This window comes from Amblyomma maculatum, chromosome 10, assembly GCF_055883805.1.
Source record: "Amblyomma maculatum isolate TAMU_Amacu chromosome 10, ASM5588380v1, whole genome shotgun sequence".
Taxonomy (NCBI): Eukaryota; Metazoa; Arthropoda; class Arachnida; order Ixodida; family Ixodidae; genus Amblyomma; species Amblyomma maculatum.
The window spans coordinates 52390106-52412526 of record NC_139353.1 but is presented as its reverse complement, the minus strand read 5'-3'; the positions used below and the strand labels follow the sequence as shown (position 1 = coordinate 52412526).

At 42.4% G+C, this 22421-nt stretch overlaps 1 protein-coding gene across 2 annotated transcripts; it reads right to left on the bottom strand.

Annotated features, from left to right (window-relative positions):
• Positions 1-226: 226 nt before the first annotated feature.
• LOC146176399 (sulfotransferase ssu-1-like) lies at positions 227-21037 on the bottom strand. 2 transcript variants are annotated; one of them, XM_084580964.1, is made up of 3 exons: positions 20984-21037; positions 2023-2494; positions 227-1023 (listed from the first exon to the last, which is right to left on the bottom strand). In XM_084580964.1, exons 2-3 carry the CDS (start codon positions 2476-2478, stop codon positions 538-540), a joined length of 942 nt encoding a protein of 313 aa, XP_084437090.1. In that variant the 5' UTR covers positions 2479-2494; positions 20984-21037; the 3' UTR covers positions 227-537. The 2 variants fall into 2 exon arrangements, with proteins under 2 accessions (XP_084437090.1, XP_084437088.1); XM_084580962.1 differs by lacking the exon at positions 20984-21037 and adding an exon at positions 5778-5885.
• Positions 21038-22421: the final 1384 nt, after the last annotated feature.

Sequence of the window (22421 nt, the reverse complement as noted above, 5' to 3'; positions counted from 1 at the left end):
CGACCACCTGGGGTTCTTCAGCATCCACTTATATCGCACAGTACAAGGAATTAATTGCTTTTCGCGTTCAGGGAAAAGCAAACTGCGCGGCCGAGATAGAAACAGCATCTTTGAGGTCAGCAGTCATTGGCAGTCATTGGGATAATGTGGCCATTTTCCTAACATGGGGTGTTTCGGAAGTGAACCCTATAAAAGGAAATCAAACTTGGAGAAGAAGGCAGTAGGCAACAGTTTATTTTGAGCAAACATGGGGATTCATGAGCATTAGACGTATTTGTATTCTACCTGGTGCACGCCATGTTTGCGACAAAATTATTGCAAATTACAGAAATTTGCATTAGTGGAAAAAGCTAACAATACGAGGTTGAGTAATTTAGACATTTCGGAAACGACCCTGCAAGTACAGTTTGGTAGATGTAAGGGTCCAATGAATGGTTAATCCAGTAATCTGTCAAACGCAGTACATTTGCTGCAATTCAAAAAACAAGAAAAACGTAATTTCGCACATATAGGCATTTTCTAAACGCTAAAAACCAATCAGGGAAGGTCAACATCTTTCCACAGGCTCATGACGTTACTGGCGGATGCTTTTTTCGCAATCCAAGCTTTAGTCCTTTCTAGCTGATCAGGTGTAAAGTAATTTTTCCAGTCGCCGACAATTCCTTTCCTTACAAAGCCGGCGCCCTCATGTTTTTCGATGTTGCTTTCTGGACTACTGTGGAAGGGTATGGTCGAGTTCGAGGTCTCGGATAAGGCATCGCTAATTTTTTTGATTCTCTCTTGAGGCGAGTCCTTGAAGAAGTCCCTCATGCAGTCAAGGCTGGATAGATCTAGAACTTTTTGCAGCAACTCCACGTCCTCTCTGAGAGCTGAGCCGTGTTCTTCTCCGAGGAAGTCAGCAATACAAATCACCTGCTCTCTTGTGTCTTTCTTCAGGTCCTCGTATGTTAAGAACAGGACATTTTTTTCGGCTCGACGTTCATACCACGGCAGCAGGTGGTCGAAGTAGTCACCATAAAGAATCTAACGAATGGCAAAAAAAAGAAAATTTTTTTTTTTCACGAACCATTTCGGCACTGAATTGAGAAAGAAATACAGTTCAAAAGGCTGGCTGAAAAGCAAAATTAGCCATAAAAGTGTGCCATACGTGTTCGACAGTTGAAATTGCAAGTTTTTGTTACGTGATTGTGGCGTCTCAAAAACTGTTTTATCTCAAACTACAGCAACGAATTAGCTCTGCTCTACTACCTACAGGTTACTGGACAACGTAGTAACAATTTTTTATCTGGCATCCAAAATTGAGAGACACATGCTGGTTTAAGAGGTTGGCTGGGCTCTCAAATACAAAACCCGAGATAAATAGTACGCTTTTTGTTTTCTTTTTTACGTAGAGAGCATGAAGCATTTATTCTACTAGAATTTTTGTCCTGCCTGTCACCAAGCGACAATGCTTTATAGATGGTATCCATGACGTTACAGAAGGCAGTTGCCGGTGACAAAGGTCGACAATAATGAATTCACAACTTGAATCAGGCACAACAGGCAAGTAAAAATACTAAGAGAACAAGGAAGCATAAAAATAAGGAACACATTTGTTACTGCAGCAGGTATAATTCATCTGCAATAAGGGAACAAAACTCTGCTAAGGACGTGCTGTTAGCAATCTTCCGCCTCAGTTTTCACGATATTTCGACATACGCAAAAAGCGCATATATCAAACTTTTGAACAGACTCTGAGGGAAAACGCATATCCAATAAGCGTGTCAAACTATGCTAATTTAAGAGGCCTTCCGCGCTTGCATTAAAATCTAAGAAACAAAGTGGGACAAGGGTCACTCACTTCGCATGCACATACCTCGGGTATGTTAAAAATATGAACACGCTATGCTAAACCTCCATTTAAGTATACTGACATAGAGCACCTCCAAATATGAACACGCTAAGTCTTCATTTAAGAATACTGACATAGAGCCTCTCGCACTGTTTTCACTAGAAAAAAAGAAAAAAAAAACTAGCGCTCACCTTTCCCGACAGGAACATGTCGAGGAACTTGTCGAAGGAGATGTCTGTGACAGTCTTCGGCGTGAACCCTTTGATGAAGTGGAAGAAGGACACAGCGCAGTCATACGGGTTTCTCGCCACGTAGATGTACTTCGCTCGCTCAACCGGCAGGAGAACCGAAGGTGGCAGATGAGTCATTACGGGGCCGATTCGAGACGGATTCTCAGCGGCTTTGGCTCCGATCATGTCGATGAACGGGCTCATTATACCGAACTCTGCAATGCTGGAAGGGGGCTTCGCCCGCGTCAAGATGTTCCAAACAATAAACTGTGCCCACGTGGTGCCGCACTTGGGGTATGTTACTATGAACAAGTCGCCGTCCCGGGGCTTGTACTGTATGGCAGAGCGGATGTTCTCTTCGCGAAAGGCCTTGTGGAGCCAAACGCCTTCTATGTCTCGGTATGACTCAGCGTCCATTGCAGTCTATATCTGCCTGCAATATAAAGAAAATTGTAATCAATAAAATGCTAAATTCGAATGTTTTGGAAGTTTTGTAGTAGGCGGATTATCTTAACGCTTTCCATGCTGAAGCGTTTTGTCATTGAATGGCTGCAAGCAAACGCGACGACAAAATAGACAAATCAGTCTGCCCAATCCGAGTGCTATATCTTGTTACTCAGTTTGGAAGAACTAAAAGGAGCACGCAATCCATGCCTTGGAACTCCCTTTAAATTGTGGTTTGGGGGGTTTAACGTCCCGAAACGACTTGGGCAATGTGAAACGCCGTAGTGGAGGACTGCGGAAATGTCGGCCGCCTGGGGCTCTTTAACGTGCACTGACATCGCACAACACAGGGGCGCCTTGTTTATTGCCTGTAAGGCCGTCAAGGCCGAAATTAGATCCCGCATCCATCTTTAGTGGAGCAATATTTGCAAACAGGTATGCGCTCTAGGTGTGCGTCCCGTTGTTAAGCGTGGTGTCAAAAAGGGCGCCTTATATATTCTTTCCTTGAAAAGTAAAAGTGGGTAACATTCGGAGAAGACAAGATACAAAAAAAATATGAATTGCTTAGCTAACTTAAGACAGGGGAAAAGAAATTCCTGTGTGATATAGAACCTCCACGCCCCGGCCCCTCCATGTGTAAAGCTCCGAAGGCGTACATGGTGATCCACTTCTAGCTATAACACGGTTACTGCTTTCAAAGCAGCATTGCGTCGGATGCCGGCGCTTATCGAAGCACAGCGATATATGCAGAGTGGGACGCGGAGGTGATGCTTCACACGGCCTGCCACCTAGCTTTATGGAATGGCCGGGTCGGACACAATGATGCTTTGAAAGCAGTGGCCGTGTTATAGCTAGAAGTGGATCGCCCTGGACATTGAAGAAATATGCATTGTACAATACTACTGAAAATAAAATTTATTTTGGAGCAAATTGAAAACAAAGTACAATTTACAAAGAGACAACTTGTCAAGCCGGGAAGGTATGACGTGACTTGCGTGTACTTGTCTGTTGAGCACCACAAGCATCAAGCCCTTACATGGATCTACTAACGCTTTTTACAAAACTTTCCTGGCAGTCGCAATTCAAGAGGGGAACTTCCTGAACGTGTAAATGAACGGGATTCCGTTAGATTAAAAGATTGAGTGACTTGTCGTGTTACGTCATAAATAGTCGCTATCTCCTTCTTTGGTTACAGCGCCTCTATCAGTTGATGTGCGGTTGTGTACTTAGCCTTTTGACTGTTTATGCTTCAATTTTGACCACCAATTTTTTGTTATGTTTCTGTGTTACAGCCCCCTTGTGTGATATGCGACACGGTGCTTTAAATGTATGATAAATGATGATGATCATGATGGTGAGAAGGAGGATTGAAATGCAGTTGAAACAACCGGAGAACACGAGGGGAGGGGTGGGGGTACACGCAGCGGCAAACGGTGGAGGCAGGAGCGCGCGCTGCCCAGGGGGGCGGAGGGTCCAAACAACTGCCTGTACAAAGAGTAAATAAATGTTTGTAACCATTACCACCCCGGCTACTGAGCTGGTTACGAGGGAAAACAGCGATGCTGACGGCAACGACGACACGAAACGCAGATACGGGCGCCAAGGAGATGCTGCGCTCTAAAACCTTGTAGATATATTGCAAGCGTTATGGACGCGTATTCTGCCAGTGCGATTGACTGCGTACGCGTCGCGTTTGTGGTAACGAAAAAACTCTCAAGTCACTCTCGTATAGTTACGCTATATATCTATATATACTGCGATATGCTTCACTAAACCCAAACTAAATGCCAGATGTCGCTACTGAACTGCTGAACACACCGCCGGAATACAGCAGTCAAGTGGGCGCATGTGTGTAGATTTCGCTCGTTAAATTAGTTAACATGCCATTTTCCAAACATTCCGTGTTTTCTAGTCACTTATATATCTTACCAGAGAAACAACAACTCAGTGGGAGAGTGGGATGCCTGCGCGTTAAAAAGGGGACAATGTGTTCAAACCTCAAAATTTTTTCCAAAGAGCACATTTCCAGGAAACATTGTTTTGTTTATTCTGTGCTTCCAAATGACACTCGCGAAAGGGGGCTTTTGACAACCCGAAATAGCACAGGGAGCAGAGATGCATTTCAGAATTGAGGCAAGAAATGAAACTCGTGACATGCCTTAGCTCGTTACGCAGAGGAGAGAAACCTTCGATATTATTAACATAATTATGTGCACCCGATTGAATTATGTATCACGATCATGCATAAGCCTTTACCTCGGTATAAATTAGCATTGCGCGTGGCGTTAACCGGCTTCTCGAAAGACACTATCTAGCTCATTTGAGCTGTAATATATTGCAGCGTACATGTATCTGAGTCACTTTCTTATACACTGCTAAATTAAAAATGAACACTGTAAATATTACTTGTCTAGCAATCTTGTGTGCATTTTTACAAAGATTACTAGCTAACAACTACGTGAATGAAATATAATTTGGGGAGGACGAAAACAGGCGCTGTGAAACACACAGTTCAGTAAATGGAGTCATAACGTTGGAACAGTCTGCTTTATCGTCACACTGACCATCGGTTTATGCATCGTGGTATTTAAAATTAGACGCATTGGAAACGAAAAATCCTTCCTACTGCAGCGTGCTTACGTTCGACAGCGCCTCTCTAAGCCAGAGGCTGAGCTATAAGCACTGATGTGAGTAGCTGTTCAAAGCGCACTCGAGGCTTTGAATCGGAATGCTACATACATGCTGCACGAGGCTGCGATGGTCAGTGAATCTAGCGCCTACATAATACCGAGTCCAGCCTCTAGGAGGGCATCGCCATACCTCACTATGCTTCGCAGTCATGTGTTAACCAGTATAGGCGAAATAATCCTCTTATATTTCTGACTGACAGCAATATGCTACCCAAGTTTTCTTAGAACCCGCTGGTCACCAGACATACTTTCGAACATTGAACTAGAACATTCAGAGCACTGCTGATGTTCTAAATTATTGGAGGGTTAAGGGAAGGAACACGCTCGTCTTTAGCACCTTGGCAGATTCCGTAGCGAATGGGAGCACCCTAATATTGACTATTTATAAACTTCGGCAGTGCTTCACTGAATTTATTAGAACACGGAAACAATTCCTGAAAGGTGAACATTCTGTTAGCTCTGCTTTCCGTATTGGTATAGACGCCAGAATGCGTTCGGTCCGCACAATGAAATATAAATGTATACTGGGCACAGCAAAGTTTTGCGCAGTAGTCTAAATGCTAGGAAGGAGTAGTACCTCACCTTGCTGAAAGCTCCGCAGTTAGTGTACGCGCAGGGAGCAGGGAGGTAACGCTTTCCGCGTCAAAAAAGCGGCCACGAGCCAACGCCCCCTGCAGGGAGTGGAATGGCCAGAACGTTTTTATCAGTGTAAGACTCATGTGTGTCAAAACAGAGACAAAAATATAAACCTTGGCGAAGAATGTAGATAGGGGTCTTATCCTGGATGTCTACATACGTGCCACATAGGTAGAGAGCGAAGATAACTGACGAAATCGGCCGTCGTTTAGCAAACATTTTCTCTGGTATGTGCATGCAGTATCACCGACGGGCTTGAGCAAATACGCCGTGGAACACTACGGAAAAGCGCCTCCGCGGCATTGTTCTCATCTTGGCCACGTACCGCTCCTTATTTCTTTGCACCTTTTCCGGCTCCTTACAAAGAATCTATTCCTTGATCTATTTCACGTGCACCAAATGCGAAAGTATTTTGGAAGGGTGCGATCAGTGCAATGATCATTGCACCCATTTTTTTTTCAGCACAAATACAGATCTGTTGATTGCACTTAGGGGCTGATATACGAGATTCTACTATCACGGGGGAAGTTGTATGTCGGGCAAACTGGATGGTCCCAGAATGATAGATGAAGAGAACATAAAAAGGTTTTGACTAATTTTAAAGAGCATAATTCCATCTCGCTTCGCTGTCTACGAAATACACGAAGAAATGTGAAAAATGGTGGAAACCTCGGTTCGATAATGTCAGGGCCTACAAAAATGCAAATATCTTATCGCAAGGGAAATAATTGAAGCTAAACGAATATGTGCACTTGGACACCGTTGTGTTATCATCCCTTGCATGGCGTTATCGGCAAAAAAGCTGGCGTTTTTGGCAAGACGTAAAAAAAGATAATCAGATATGGTTTTCTGCATAAGCATCACATCTTTTTCCTTCTGGTGCACGCGTCAAGCGACGAATATATTCTTGCAAACATCTGCCAATAAATGTCGTCTTCAATATTTGTCCTTATCAACTGGGCTGTTCTATACAACATGAGCCACCAACTAGCCTCCGCCTCATTTGTTGTCTGCTTACTTTATCAGCTTTGCTATGATTTAGACGGCAGAGGAGCTGTGCCCAGAAGAAAGCTGTTACGATAGCATAACAAAAACACTGGCAGAGATTTAATTTGGCTATGGGATGACATACGTAAAGAGAGGCACTACGTTTACTTGACTGAGCTTGTTGTGGTCACTGTATGTTCACCAATGAGGTACATTAGAGTATGCACATCATTCATTCCTTTTGCTAGAAAAAAGACTGCCCGATGATCTGTGAATTAGGATGCAGCGGTCTCAATTTTGCCTATAGAGTATTTCGTTTTGGTAGAGGCTCTTTGGTATACAAGTGCTATAGCAGTTCCCTATTATGTAGTCTTGTGCCAGGTGACAACGTCAGGATCGGAAGAGTTAATCATGTCTTATCTATATCGCGATTTACAGTGATTGGAATTTCTTTCTATGCGTCCATGGCAAACGTTGTGTTATCGCTGCATGTTCCATCTCCGCCATTTATATGGGTGATAGAGGGTCGACGAAGCGGGCGGCGTCCATGTGAGGTCTCTCCTGTTACCCTGGTATCGGCGCATGCGCACGCACAACTGGCCCCCTCTAAATGCTCGACTGGTAGCCCAGTGCAGCTCTTGCTACAAATCACTACTCTTGCCACCCATGCTTAAACTTTCATTATATATAGATAACGTTCCACATGTTTCCGTTCGTATTAAATCCGTATGCACACGAGCCGTGATAAGACAAGAGAGAGATATGTGCCCATGACAGCACTCATCAATACTTCAGGTGTAAAATGTTAGGGCAACTAGTGATTTGAAAATTCTGCTCGGTGTGGTTTGATCGGAAGACACTACTCGCACTTTAGTGCAACGCCATATATTTGATTGCTCGCAACCAAGATTATTTATATTGCTAAGAAATGGTTGATTTACTTATTACGTTTTGTTAAACTACCTAATGGGACGTGGAAAAGTTTCAGCATGCCGGCAACATTTGAGAGTATTCTCGGTCATGTTCTATAGAGCATCTGCGCGATAAGCATAAATATAACAGTGCGTTCATGCACATAAGAACGATTACCCGAAGTTGCTTGACAATATGTGCTGAGTAACTTTAGGTCGCAATTCACAACCGCTGGAGTAATCGATTATTCTGTCCATTAGCGTCTGAACCTTGTTTTGTTGCGCAGGCGTTCTCCGATCACTTTTCACATCTATACTGTCTAACTCCCAGAATTACGAGAAACGTTTGCGAGGAGCTCGTAGAAGACTTCATTTCATTATTGTCGATTTCATCGCATTTCTCCCAAGCATTTCGTCTGTTGAAATCAAAACTCTCCGTTAGCCATGACAGCCTGCCGCCTTTCATTTTGAAATGCTGCGGTGTGTTCCTTGTTAATGTTGTGGTGTATATTTCAAGCCTATGCTTATCGCAAATGGTATTCGCGAAGACCTGGAATATCTCTGTGGTGGTTCCGGTGCATAAGAGTGGCATGTTCCTTCAGGTTAAAAACAATCGACCAGATTCCTCGAATCCTGCTTTTGAGAAAAAGTTGGAATTTGTCCTTCGAAAGCCACTTCCCTTATACTTTGTGCAAAAGGTACCCTCTTTTCAGCATGGCTTTGCGAAAGAAAGATACATTGAATTTTACTTTACTCTCGCACTTTACTCAAGTACTTACGAAATAAGAGAAAGTTGACTGTGTATTATTCGATATCTCTAAAGCTTTCAGTTTTAGTGAATCACTTCTTACTAATCAAAAACTTTAAGCTTTAAGATTTAATGTTTATTTTCTGTGCCTTGTTTGAAAGCTACCTGCAATAAATCACATTTCATGAACTTGTTAACTATATCGTTAATTCTGCTTCCTCAATATGTGGATTCATTGTGAGTATTATACGTAGAATCAGGGATCCCCTTTTTATTATGCGCCTGGTTTGTACACTTTCGCGTCTCAAGCCTAAAGTTGCATCTGTTATGACATTGTTCTTAAAAGAAAGTTCAAAACGTTCAACAACTTTCTGTACTCATGTGCCGTGAGAGATACCTCGGCCGGCGTTTATATTACAAATACACAAAAACGCTTATCTTAAATGTCTAGGAAAGAGAAACCAGATATAATATCCTTTTATACTTGTATACATGCCCTAAACGATTGCTCTCAAATCTTGGAATCAATATGTTTCAATCTCCAAAAAAAAAAAAGGCTTCGCTACCATTCTGTTTTGAGTCCAAATACTGTGTTGGACTGAGCAGGGCATACGAGTACAATTGTTGTATAGCAGTTAAGATGACTGACATTAATAATGTCCTCAACAATTTTGCACCCGCTCTAGGTGTATTTAAATTTTTTTTCTTAATATGAGTGTATGTTGTGTTGCGTATCATACTAAACAAATTTTAAACCAAGGTGTCTCTTTGACGACTGCTACCCGGAGACAAATACGAAAATTCGTTGTTACCTAACTGATGACGGCTTCTTTTTCGATGCTGATTTGTTCATAATAAAATTTTCTTGGGGCTGACTTTTCTTTGTTACTTTTCCTTTTTAGCAATATTTGTGATCTATGTATGCTTTTCTTGTGATCCTGACATGTACACTAAAAAATCGTGATTTTTTCTTAGATGCTAATGCCCAGACATGCTTTGTACGGGCACCAGGCACCCTCAAGCTGTTTCTGAACAGCTTTTTCGTCTGGGGACCCCCAACGGCATGTTGTACATAAATAAATAAATAAATGATGATGGTAATGATAAGCAACATCTGTGCTGTTAAAGGCTATGGTAAATAAATAAATACCTTAAGATTGTCGATGTAAATGATAAAAAATAGCAGAAAAGAAAACATTATTTGAAATGAAATATTGCAGTACTCTGGAAATATATAATATGCGGTCTAATGGACAATAAAACGCGAGCGTTTTCACAAGTCTGCATTAAATACAAAAATATCTCCTCGCCGGCTGCGTTTCGTTGGAAGCGATCATTAATGCATGGCAGGTATGTGTTGCATGGATACCATTGCGCTTACTGACATGCAAAATCACCAAGTGGCAACTTCCAATTTGAATGCACGATACCTTAATATCAGTATAAAAAGCTATTTTGTTTTTAGTTAAATATGAGGCTCTGATTATTTTCTGAAGGTGGCATGATGCATCGCTCAGTCAAAGTCATTGATTACAAAAGTAGAAGATTGGTAGTAATGTCGACAAAAAATGTTGTTGTTGTTGTTGTGTTGGGTTTTATGGCGCATAAGCAACTAAGGCTATCATGCGCCAAGAGCGAGGTTAATGTATGTTCTGGTTGCAAAAGAGGAAATGGATATGTTTAATCTATAGTTTATTTAAAAAGCTTCCTTCTTCTAGGAAACTGAGAACAGATGCTAGGTTTACAAGTGCTCTTTCTCCTAAAAGCAAGGTGGGATGGAATGGGATGGTATGATTGTAAAATATAGTAAAATGTTTTCTCCGTAGTGCCTCAAGTTTTGAGCATGTAATTAGAATGTGGTTTACAGTGAGTATCTCGTCGCATTCTTCACAGGTCGGTTTGTTATGTTTCATTAGCAGAAAGTTATGTGTTAGATGTGTATGTCCAATACGAAGACGGCATACTATCACTTCCATAAAACGTTGTTGATGTGTGCTCGATTGCCATTCTCCTAGTACAGGCTTTATGAGACGCAACTTATTATTTTCTTGGTTGTTCCATCTGGACTGCCATTTATTCATCTGTTTATGTTTTATTAATTTCAAGCAATCACTATGTGGTATGTTTACTTTCTGAATCAATTTGTTGTGGGCAAGTGCAGCACATTTGTCTGCTCTTTCATTGCCGTCAATGCCTACGTGACTAGGGACCCAACAGAACACTATGTTATGTCCTTGTGTCGTGATCATTTTTACATTATGTATTATGTCACCGATTAGAGGCATGGCAGCATTTCTGTGATTTAAAGCCATCAGTACACTCAACGAATCGGTGTAGATGACACTGTTCCCAATGCCTTCATTCACTATTTTTTCTACAGCTGTCAGGATAGCATAGGATTCAGCTGTAAAGATTGATGCGCACTGAGGAAGCCTAATTATTTGTTCCCAGTTCTCTTCAACTACGGCACAGCCAACATAAGTAGAAGTTTTTGATCCATCTGTATAAAACTCTGTATAATTACTGTACTTTTCTTTTATTGTGCGAAATTCTTGTATTATATGCTCTTTAGGAGTTTGGCTTTTGTTGAAGTGTGTTAGAGTGAGATCGCAGACATTTGGAAGTTTGTACCATGGGGGTAGGGGGCTGTTTTTTGGTGCAGTGTCGGGCAAGGTGTCCAGAATTTCTAACTCACTGCAAATGTTTTCGAAACGCATTATCAGTGGCCTCGTCGCTTGTGGTTTATTTGTGAAAATTACTCGTGAGCGGCATGTTGAGACTATTGGATAGCAGAGGTGTTTTTTCTGTGACCTTATTCTAAGGACATAAGCACATGTAAGTGAAGCCCTTCTATCTTTCAGCGGAGGCTCGTTCGTCTCTGCATATAGACTATCAACAGGGGATGTTCTGTAAGCGCCACAAGAAAGGCGTAAACCTAAGTTATGTACCGGGTCCAATTTCCTTAGGTATGATGGTCTAGCTGACCCGTAGACTATGGACCCGTAGTCCAAGCTAGACCGCACAACAGATCGATATATATGTAGAAGACACGCCCTATCAGACCCCCAGTGTTTCCGAGAGAGAACCTTCAGTATGTTTAGAGATTTTATGGCTTTCCTCTTTAGGATGTTTATGTGAGGCAGGAATGTTAGTTTTCTGTCGAACGTTACACCCAAAAATTTATGTTCGCTCTTTACTGGCAACTCAATCCCATTTAAGTGTAACTTGGGATTGATCTGTATACCTCGTTTCAGCGAGAACATTACTGCCACGGTTTTCTGTGGGGAAAATTTGAACCCATTTTTAAAAGCCCATGAGTCTAGTTTATTTAGTGTTAATTGTACTCGTATTTCACAAAGTGATATGTTTGAGGATGTGCAGGCTATTTGAAGGTCGTCGACATACAGCGAGAACATAATGGATTTTGGGATTACCTTGCTGATAGAATTCATTTTTACAATAAACAAAGTTGTACTTAAAATGCACCCCTGAGGTACCCCATTCTCTTGAATAAAGTTCCTCGAGAAGGTGGTACCGAGACGTACTTGAAATGAACGACCTGATAGAAAGTCCTTCAGAACATTTAGCATCCGGCCTCGGATGCCCAAATCTGCTATATCGCGTAGGATCCCGAACCTCCAAGTCGTATCGTATGCCTTTTCCATGTCAAAGAAAACGGCGAGGCAATTTTGTTTATGTATGAACGCTTCCCTGACAGTATTTTCAAGACGCACTAAGTGGTCGGTCGTTGCACACCCTTTTTTAAAACCACACTGATGAACATTAAGAAGTTTATGAGATTCTAAGATGAAAGTTAGTCGGATGTTTAAAACACTTTCAAAACATTTTGCTAAACAGCTGGTCAGAGCTATGGGTCTGTAACTGCCCGCTGAGGTCGGCGGCTTTCCTGGTTTCAGAAACGGAACAATAACGGCTTGTTTCCAAGCCTCCGGGAGTTTACCCAGAGTCCAAATTTTGTTAAAGAATTTCACAAGTGCCTCTACAGAGGATTCGGATAAATGAGCCAGCATTTCGTAATGAATTTCGTCAGGACCAGGCGCAGTCTGTTTTCCAGCAGCAAGGACGTTCTTTACTTCTTGGAGTGTAATAAAACTATTATATGATTCATTTCTGCCACCACTTGTTGGGAGTTTTTGTTTCTCAGCTATGTTTTTGTATTTTAGGAATGTTTCTGTGTAGTGTGACGAACTTGAAACGTGTGCGAAATGTTCGCCTAGTATATTGGCCTGTTCTTCTATGCTAGTCTGAACACCAGGGGCTGTGAGGATGGGAATTGTAAACGGGGAAAAGTTTCCACTGAGTTTACGAACTTGTTCCCACATTTTCTTAGACGTCATTGAGCTATTTATTGACGTTACATACCTCTGCCACGATTCTTTTTCAGCCTTTCGACGAATAAATCGTGCTTCTGCTCTTGCCTTTTTAAATGCTATAAGGTTTCCTTGGGTTGGGTACCTGCGGAAAGTTCCCCAGGCCTTATTTTGTTTCTTTTTTGCATCCCGGCATTCTTGCGTGTACCAGGCTTTGTTACTGCTATGCACAACTCCCGAAGACTGTGGAATAGCTAGTTTTGCTGCACGTATTATGCAATTAGTAAACCTTTCATTCAATTCATCTACAGTGAGCTCCTCTGAGAAAACTTCTTCCAGATTGGCTTTGGACTCGAAAAGTGGCCAGTCGGCTAAATGGAGCTTCCATCGTCGCGGTTTGCTTGGGGTGACTTTTGGTGATGATGACATGCGGATTAGTACTGGTAGGTGATCACTCCCATATGGATTCTCTAAAACTTCCCATTTAAAATCATTAAAGAGAGAAGGTGAACAAAATGACAGGTCTAAAACACTCATCTTTCCCGTGCTCGGAGAGCAGTAGGTCGGTTTACCCGCGTTTAGTAAGCAAATGTTGTTAGATAGAATAAAATCTTCAATAATTAGGCCTCGCGCATCAATTTTTTCGCTTCCCCAGAAAGGAGAATGTGCATTAAAATCACCAACTACCACATAAGGTTCCGGTAGTTGATTTATAAGGTTTTCTAAGTCATTGAGAGCTATTTTTCGATGTGGCTCAACATACACGCAGCACACCGTGATTCTTTTAAATGTAAGCAAGGTGGCTGCCACTGCTTCAAACTGAGTGTCAAGTTTGTATTCACTAGCTGCAATATCATTCCTTACAATGATAGCAACACCACCCGAGAGCCTGCTAACGTGCTCTCGGTCGCGGCGAAAAACTTTATATTTTTTTAGTATGTTTTTATGCTGAGCACCGAGATTGGTTTCCTGAACGCACAGTGCTGCGGGTAAGAATGAAGCAAGAATGTCTTTTATATCGCTGTAGTTTCTTAAAAGTCCTCTACAGTTCCAATGAACTAAGAACGCCATTTTATATGAGGAAGGTAGAGAGACTAAGTTTTTTCTGGCCCGGTGATTCGGGCCTTTTCTTTTCTAGTTCGCTCCAAGGAGCTCCGTCGCCTGTCAGATGTTGACGGCCCCGGACGGTCGTCGTTTGTTGTGTCCATTGCGTCCTCGGACGTGCTGGACGATTGTGCAGACTGCACAGACACATTTGTGGTAGATCTCGCCGTTACTGGAGAGACCTTGGGGCCAGCTGACCTAGACGCCCGCGCAGCCTGCTTTGGGGGTGGTGGAGCAGCCCCAGCTACTTCCACCGGGGACGTAGAGGTCCCTGCCTTAGGTGCACCGTGTGTCACCTGGGCAGGTTCCAAAGACTGTTGTGACGCCGCCCCCTTTTGCGTCACAACAGAATAAGTTGGGGTGTGAGTGGACGTGAGTTTCTTACGTGCTTCCCTGTAAGTGAGGTTTTCTTTGACTTTTAGTGTGATGATATCTTTCTCTTGTTTCCATGTTGGACAGGTTCGTGAGTAAGCAGCGTGGCTGCCCTCACAGTTGATGCAAAGATGCGTTTCGGATTCACAGTTCTCAGTGGGATGCTCGTGGGAGGCACACTTCGCACATGTAAGTTGGCCTCGGCAAGTCTGTGAGCCGTGGCCATACCTTTGGCATTTGAAACAGCGACGCGGGTTAGGTATGTACGGTTTCAGCTTTATCTTCGTGTACCCTACCTCCACAGCCTCGGGCAGTGTGCTCGATTCGAAGGTAAGGACTAAGTGCCTGGTCGGTATCTCTTTGTTATCCCGTCTGATTTTAATTCTGAACACATTGATGACATTTTGTTCTCTTAGTCCTTCAAGGAGTTCTTCTTCACTTAGGTACTTTAGGTCGTCATCTGAAATGACTCCCCTCACCATGTTTAGAGAGCGGTGTTTGGTGACATTAACTGGGCATTCCCCAAAGCTGGTTACTGTAGGAAGTTTTTCATTTTGATGATGGTACATAATTTCCAAGAGTAGGTCGCCATTTGGAAGTTTTTTGACATTGTATCCTTGGCCTATTGCTTCAGTCAATGTCTTGGTCACGACAAAAGGAGATATTTGCCTAGCTGTTTTTTGAGGGTCTTCACTGTGCACCACGTGGAAGCGTGGGAATCTGTTTGCATTCTTTAGAAAGAAGTTTGCAGTTTCATCGGTCCGTCCCCTTTTTCGGGAACGATCATTGGAGAGCAAAGAAGAAGCCATGCAGTAAGTTTTTGTTCAGCCGGGGTGGCGGCCACCCACCATGGAGCCCAACGAGGGGACGGGACAGGAACTCGCAAAGCAGACCTGCCCGCGCCAGCCGTACACCCCGACTATAACCAAATATGGCATAACGCAGGGTGGTTAGCCACACAAGGTTAACCCTCGCCGCCTGGAAGTAGGAAGAAACGAAGAAGGTAAGAGAAGACAGGACAGTTGTAAGAGAGAGGATAGGAAAGTGAAAGATGGAGGGGAGGACAGGAAAAGGCGACTGCCGATTTCCCCCGGGTGGGTCAGCCCGGAGGTGCCGTCTGTGGGAAGCGTGGGCCAAAGTGGTGTGTTGCCTCCGCCGAGGGGCCTTAAAGGTCCAAACACTCGGCATCGGCTCAACCACCAGGATCCCCTTTTCCCCAGACACGGCGATGCCACGCACGGCTAAGCGTGGGTGCTCGGGGTCCGTGGTGTCGCACAGTACACGCAAACATCTGCTTTAACAGATGCCCCCTGCGGGGCCGACAAAAAAATGTGTATACCGAAATTATTTGCAGTGGTTGTCCAGCTTATGTTGAGTACAGTTTATCTCAAATAGTTTATGTTAAGTGTAATTGCAAGTGTCTAATTGTAAGTCTCACTGCTAGTTGGTTAAATGTGACTACATTGAGTTTATTGCATTACTAAGTCAAATATCCCTGAATAGCTTATGTCAAGTATATTTGAATGAAACCAACCCTACACTGTAATTATAATTGTTATTGTTTGTATATTGTGATTAGGTATGAACTAAATGCATGAAATGATAAATTGTTCGATAGCTTACATTATTCAGCTGTGTGTTTCATTATATATGGCTTACATTGGGTACCATTGTGCTGAATTATTGCACGTCAAAATTAATTTTCATAGTTAGATAGTAGTGTTTATTATTCGACATTACACTGCATCAATTCATATATCTGGAGAACTTATGTCGAGTGTATTTGCACTAGACTAATTGCAAGCCTTAATGAAGTGTCATTGGGTAAATGTGAATAAAATTGGAAGCTCAGGCCATGAAATCATCCCGTATGAATGAGTAGCTTATCTCAATATTCACCGGAATTATTGCAGGTTCTATTTAATAAATAAATTTCATCCTATGAAATAGGAAGTCATATATCATATCATTTAATAGCTTATGTTGAGAGGGCTAATTGTAGGTCTTAATTATGATTTGTTAGCTATTTGGGAAAAACATTGTGCTTGTACATCATCAAGTTATATATCATTAAATAACTTATGCCATGTATATTTGTACTGAAATATTTGTTAGGTCTATTAACAGTACAAGTAATTGGTTTAATGATAAGAATAAAAATTGAAAATCCTGCTGTATATATCAAATCATACATCTTTGGATAGCTTATATCGAATGCAAATGCACTATATTAATTGTTAGTATTAAATAGGAATCAATTACAAAGTGATGCAATTAACAATTCAACTTTAGCCTCTCAAGTCACATACCATATAAAATTTCTCGAGAAGTACATAATCCAAAATCAAACAATAAACTGGGCAAAAAACATGTACAAGTAAAATTTAGCATGCTCAACTTGATCAGGTAAAGAAGTAACAACGGTCACAAAGTACCACTTAAAGCTATGGATTCACCACAATAAGCTTGGAGACCTAATTACAGCCCCCTGGTAGTGTTTTTCCCATGTTCATTGAAATATACATATTTTAACCTTGCGAGATGGAATACATGTGCATGGCAAGAGCTCTCAAGTACCACACCATACACACCTATAGAGACTGACCCACACATTTTGACATTTGAACTGATAGTTCTCAACTGCATGCATATAATGAAATGTGCTGTTTTCGGGCAACCTTCCATTTGTGCAAGGCCAAGGAAATCACGGTTACCTAAAGCTCCTTATTTCAGTAATTATGACAAAGAGACATTTATTTTTAGGTCGATCATTAGGACATACAACAATCATCATTAATTATTCAATGACCAATAGACATATGTATATCCTTTTTCTGCTTTAAGTTGCCCCCCTCCAGAAAGAGTGCATTGAAGTACTGATGGACCCTTTTAAGGGGTGTAAGCAAGCAGCATTGCACCCATAAAAGGTTGCATCTATATGTCAAACCATACATATAGATGATGCGAGTCAGACACAGAAATTTACTTTATGAATATGCAATTCATAAGCAGTGCAGAACAGACCAGTTTGTTGTACAACTAAATTTGTAGTACAACAGAGTTGCGCTCTGTTTTACTTAGGTTTGTTGTACAACAGACCTGTCTGTAGTACAACACAGCAGTCATTAGTACAACAGAGCAGTCTTGGGTTGTACAACAAAGCACTCTGTTGTACAACGTACTTTCCTGTAGTACAACAAAACCGTGTTTAGTTGTACAACAGAAATTTGTGTCGTACAATGCAAAATTATGTCGTACAACAGAAATTTGTGTTGTACAACAGAAAATTCCTGTAGTATTTTTCGACTGGGGAAACGGAGTGGCCTCCGTGTGCTGTGCGATTTCAGTGCACGTTAAAGAACCCCAGGTTGTCGAAATTTCTGGAGTCTTTCACTACGGGGCCTCTCATAGCCTGAGTCGCTTTGGGACGTTAAACTCACAAACCAACCAACCCATCAACCGAAAATACCTAGTCCCCCCTCCCCTCCTTGTATTTTCTCACCTACTCAATACTTTCAAGCAAGGCAGACATCCTCAAACAGCATTGTTAAGCCAGCCTTTACATTTCTGTCCAGAGCCCTTCTCATAAACTGATAGCATAAGGCCGCATTGCAATGAATAAGCGTGAGAAAGAATGTCAATTTCCGTTTAGTGTGCTGTAACTGGAAGTAGTAGCTTCTTGCCATTCTGCGTTTGCGTCGTTTTCAGAAGTGTTATCTCCTTGCAATCGAGCCATTTAATAGGTGGCAACCGCGGAACAGGAAGTGGTAGCTTCTTCCAGTTCCGGCGTTTCCACAAATCACACAGCTCGTGGTCAGGTAGATAACACCTCTGAGGACAACTTAAACTCAGATTACGAACCTAGGAAACAAGAAAGAGAACAAGAAACGAATGTTTCACTAGGATCTAGCATCACAGCGTTTCGTGAAATATACAGCTGAAAGCATTTCGAAACCCAAAATGCGTGGTGAGTAAATACCTACCTATGCAAATTTTAAACGTTGTCTCCAGGTGCATTTTTGCAATTGCAAACCACGACCGCCATATATTATCTTATTCAGACTAAAGACATGCCGAATGCTATTTTTTTAACACGTGATTTTCAGCTCACGATTGTCCAATCTATCGACCTATCGTAAGTTGCAGCAAGTAGATGCTCACGTGGCTACAGTGAATTGAGGAGACGAAAATGGCTTCCATGTATCTACACGCTAATAAGGCGTAACTATTTGCAGTTCCCCGTATAAATTTAGTTAACGTAAAAACGACGTTCGATTAACAGCAGGTGTTCTAAAGTACGGCCTGCATACTTTAAATCTTGGTGAAGCAAACGAGTTGATTCTCTTATCACTCATAAACTATAACGAATTATATGGCTCTATGAAAAGTCCTTCTCTTCAATTTTCGTGGTTCATTTTTAAAATACTTTCGGGTAAATATTTTCTATTCCTACTGGGACGAACCACGTCTGTAACTTTCCTAAATAAGGTAACTGCGTGCCGTCATTTTACGTCTAAACCTGCGACCGGAAACATATCCCAGGAGACACGGTTAACACTGGTCAGTGGGAAAAAAGTACAAAAACATTTTCTGTTGGTACCACAAAATTTCTGTGCAGTTTTGGTCGAGAAACCTGTTGTGACAACATACCTTTCTGTAGTAACATCAGAAATGTCTTTAGTTGCAACAGAAAAATTCAACCAAGCTACAAACAGAATAGTACAGAAGAAACTACAGAACAACAGAAAGCTCTGACGTTCAAGAAAAACTGCAGAGAATTTTGTCGTATTTTTGATACGGTTCTTTAGTTCTTTTCGACTGGGTGAGAAATGCGAAACTAGAATACGAACGGGAATTTTTGAGACCTACATTAGTTAATGCTGCTTCTCGGAATCCAATCTGTCCAGTTTTCTGCACTTAAGTTCATTCTTTCTGGCTACTTCTCTCATTCAAGGGTAGCCGATCTAGAGGTAAATTCTCGCCTTCTCTGTCTACATTCGAGTGTTACAGTTACCGCACAGTCATTATCGTAAATATTACCACTTGTAAACTAAAAACAGCATGTTGTCGTAGCTGCAGACGTCCTTTTCGAACGCTTTAATTATAGTTAAGCAGTCTACACGACATCTGTATAGAGCACGTACTTAAACGCATACAAAGATAGGCCCGCCGCGGCAGTGGCTACGGAGTTCGACTACTGTGCCCAAGGATGCGGGACTGAATCCCGGCTGCGGCGGCCGCTTTGCGATAGAGGCGAAAAGCAAGGCGCCTATGTGGTGTGCGATATCCCTGCATGGTAAAAATATTAGTTATGGCCTAGCTCTGGTTAACCCTAGTGGTATTACGAAAGCAAGCGCGGAAGCTTCTTTTGCCTGCTACATTATTCCTCTGTCATGCCCTATTAGTGTAAGGTGATACATTATTGAGGACACTTAAGCACATCCTTTAAGGATATGATGCGAGAGTGTAAGCTACCAGCCCACACGCTTCAACCAAGCCGTATGGGCGTGCCAGCGTTTTGTAGAGGTAACGAGAATGCAAACGGTTCTGGTAGGCGTATTTTGATATCACCCTCCCATATGAAAGGAGCGACCCAAATTGGCCGCTCCTGCCCGTGGGATAGGGATAACGTGAATTCAATTTTCATGGCAGACTGATTTTTTTATGAGGAGACTGTAGTTATGCATCTTCAAGGCGTAGCTGCGGCCACTCGAGGTATCGTTTTGGCTATCAGAGTGTTACTTTCGCAACAAAACCCCAGTGATCTGAATTCTCGGCGCCCTCGACTATAGCGTCTCGCATAGTCCGAGTCGCTTTGGGACGTTAAACCAAAGGAACAAAACAAAACGAAAGCAGGCAAAGTAAAACAGCAAGTGACTGGAATCGACTTCCTGCGAATACCTTTAGCAGGAAGCGCACTAAAACGCTTCCAGTTAATGTATCCTAAAAAGCAGCAACGATCGACCTATCTCTTATGGGACACTTCTCGAAGCATTGGGTTCTGATTTTAACTAAAATAGAGTTGAAAACCAAACTGGCGTTTCATATTATTTTATGGCTGATATGATCCTATCATAATCCTTCTCACATAACTTTAATCTCCCTATCTCAAAACAGATAGTGAAAATAACACTCATAGTGACGCTGAAAACCGCAACAATAGTAAATAACAGATAATGCCATACGTATTCAAAGAGGTACGGATATTATTTTTCTAAAAACTGAAAAGGGAGCGCTTCGACAGATTAAGACTGCCCATCAGGAGTGTTGAACTGAAAAACTTTGATGCCTTCTAGCAATATTATTTGCGCGTGCACAACCCACCAAACAGGGGAACACGCAACCAGTGTGCTTTTTGTACAGTTTTGTAGTGAATGAAATACGTCTAGTCATTGCTTCTGAACTATGGCAGAATGGCTTATACGCATGCATTCACAGCTAAAACGTGTAGGGTGTTATTAATGAGTCATGTTTGGTACTCGTCACGCGAATGAATATTCCGGCCACAATTTACTCGGTGTATCTCATCGTAGTGTCCAACGTTCATGCACCCTCGTTTCATTGACATTCATATCGCCATTTCCATCTGAAAAGCAAGTGAAAACTGAAATTTCATTTACTTGGAGGTCGTCCACTACACGAGCAGAGCAACAACAAATACTCGATTGCAATCACTGCACACATCAACCATGCACATACCTCAGCAGACGCTCGCTACACGTGCTACCGCCTATGAACGGCTCCTCTTTCGGCGGATGTCTGACCGGTTTGAAGGAAAGCCGCGAGAGGTGGCGAAATGTCTTTGTCGGTCGCCGACGGAAAACGTGAGGCGGGTTTCTTCGCAGAATTTGTGCACACATTACGAAAGAGCTTAAAGCACTGCATTTATTTAACAGCAAGGAAACGTTGTTATTGGCTTTCAGGGACCCGGTTCGTTCTAAGAGAACCCTCTGACCTAGTCTACGAATTAAACGTGCAGTTCGTTCAGAAGAGGGCATTGAACCTTATGTGGAAAAGAGCGCAACACGAGAAGTCCATTATCGTCGTGTCGTTGAAAACAAGTGGCTCTTAGCCCACTCGCACTTCGTCCCATATTTTGCCCAGCATAGAATTGTTTAGTGCGGCCCTGGCTTTTGTTATCGGCTTCTGAAGCATCTACGAAGAGATAGCTAACTCTGTAAGCAGAGCTGATGTGTCTGTATGTAGCACGGACGCCAGTAAAGCTAAGGTCAACCCAGCCGCTGGAGCAAAGTGGCGATGGCGGTCGTCAGCTTTTCCCGTGGATGCGGTAGTAATCTGAGCCACGGCGGCTGCGTTTTTTTTTTTGGAGAAGACTACAAGGAACCCGTGTACAGTGCTGTGACCGTACAGGTTAAAGAAAACCAGGTGACTGAAATTCATCCAGGAGCCTTCCATTACGGCTGACCATACCACATAAAATACAATAACAAAGTTCAAGGAAAGCTTAGGGATGTATGAAGGGGTCAGATATTACCCCACAGTTTTGACCACAGCTTATGGGACTTAAAAGGCGCTTTTTTTTGCAACAAAACATAAACTAATAGTTCCTACCATTTCATCGTAAAGCAAAGCAGCCATTCAGTGCTGTAAAATATCAGCTGCTTTGAAAAATAAAAGAAAAGGGGCGCCACTCGGTTACGCGAAAGAGTGTCAGCGCCAGTGTCACAGAAGAATTTTTCAAATTCAAGAAGTGAAGCACTCCGGCCACAAGTGGAGCTGAAGAAAATGAAGTGTGAACTAAAGTCCGCTTACGAGGGGAAATGCGAAAGCCTTTCGAATTCCCGGAGTCCTTCCGTTATGAGCTTGTTTTGTGTCTCGTTGCTTTTCCGACCTGTGCAACTGCCCATTTACTTTATTATTATAATGCGATAGCATTAAGCGCCCCGTGTCGAAGAAATGCTGGTGTCGGCGTTGTGTTTGTAAATAAAAATTCGAAAGAAATTGAATGAAAACCAAAGCTTGTGTAGAAACCTGCGAAACAGAATTCGGTTCTTGCGTAGTTCGAGGTGAGCACGCGACCACTCTGCCACAGAACCGCATTGCTTCTCTCCGAATAAAGGTGAACCTAATATATGCATTTTCTTATGACTGTCAGTCAATATTTAGTTGCGCCATT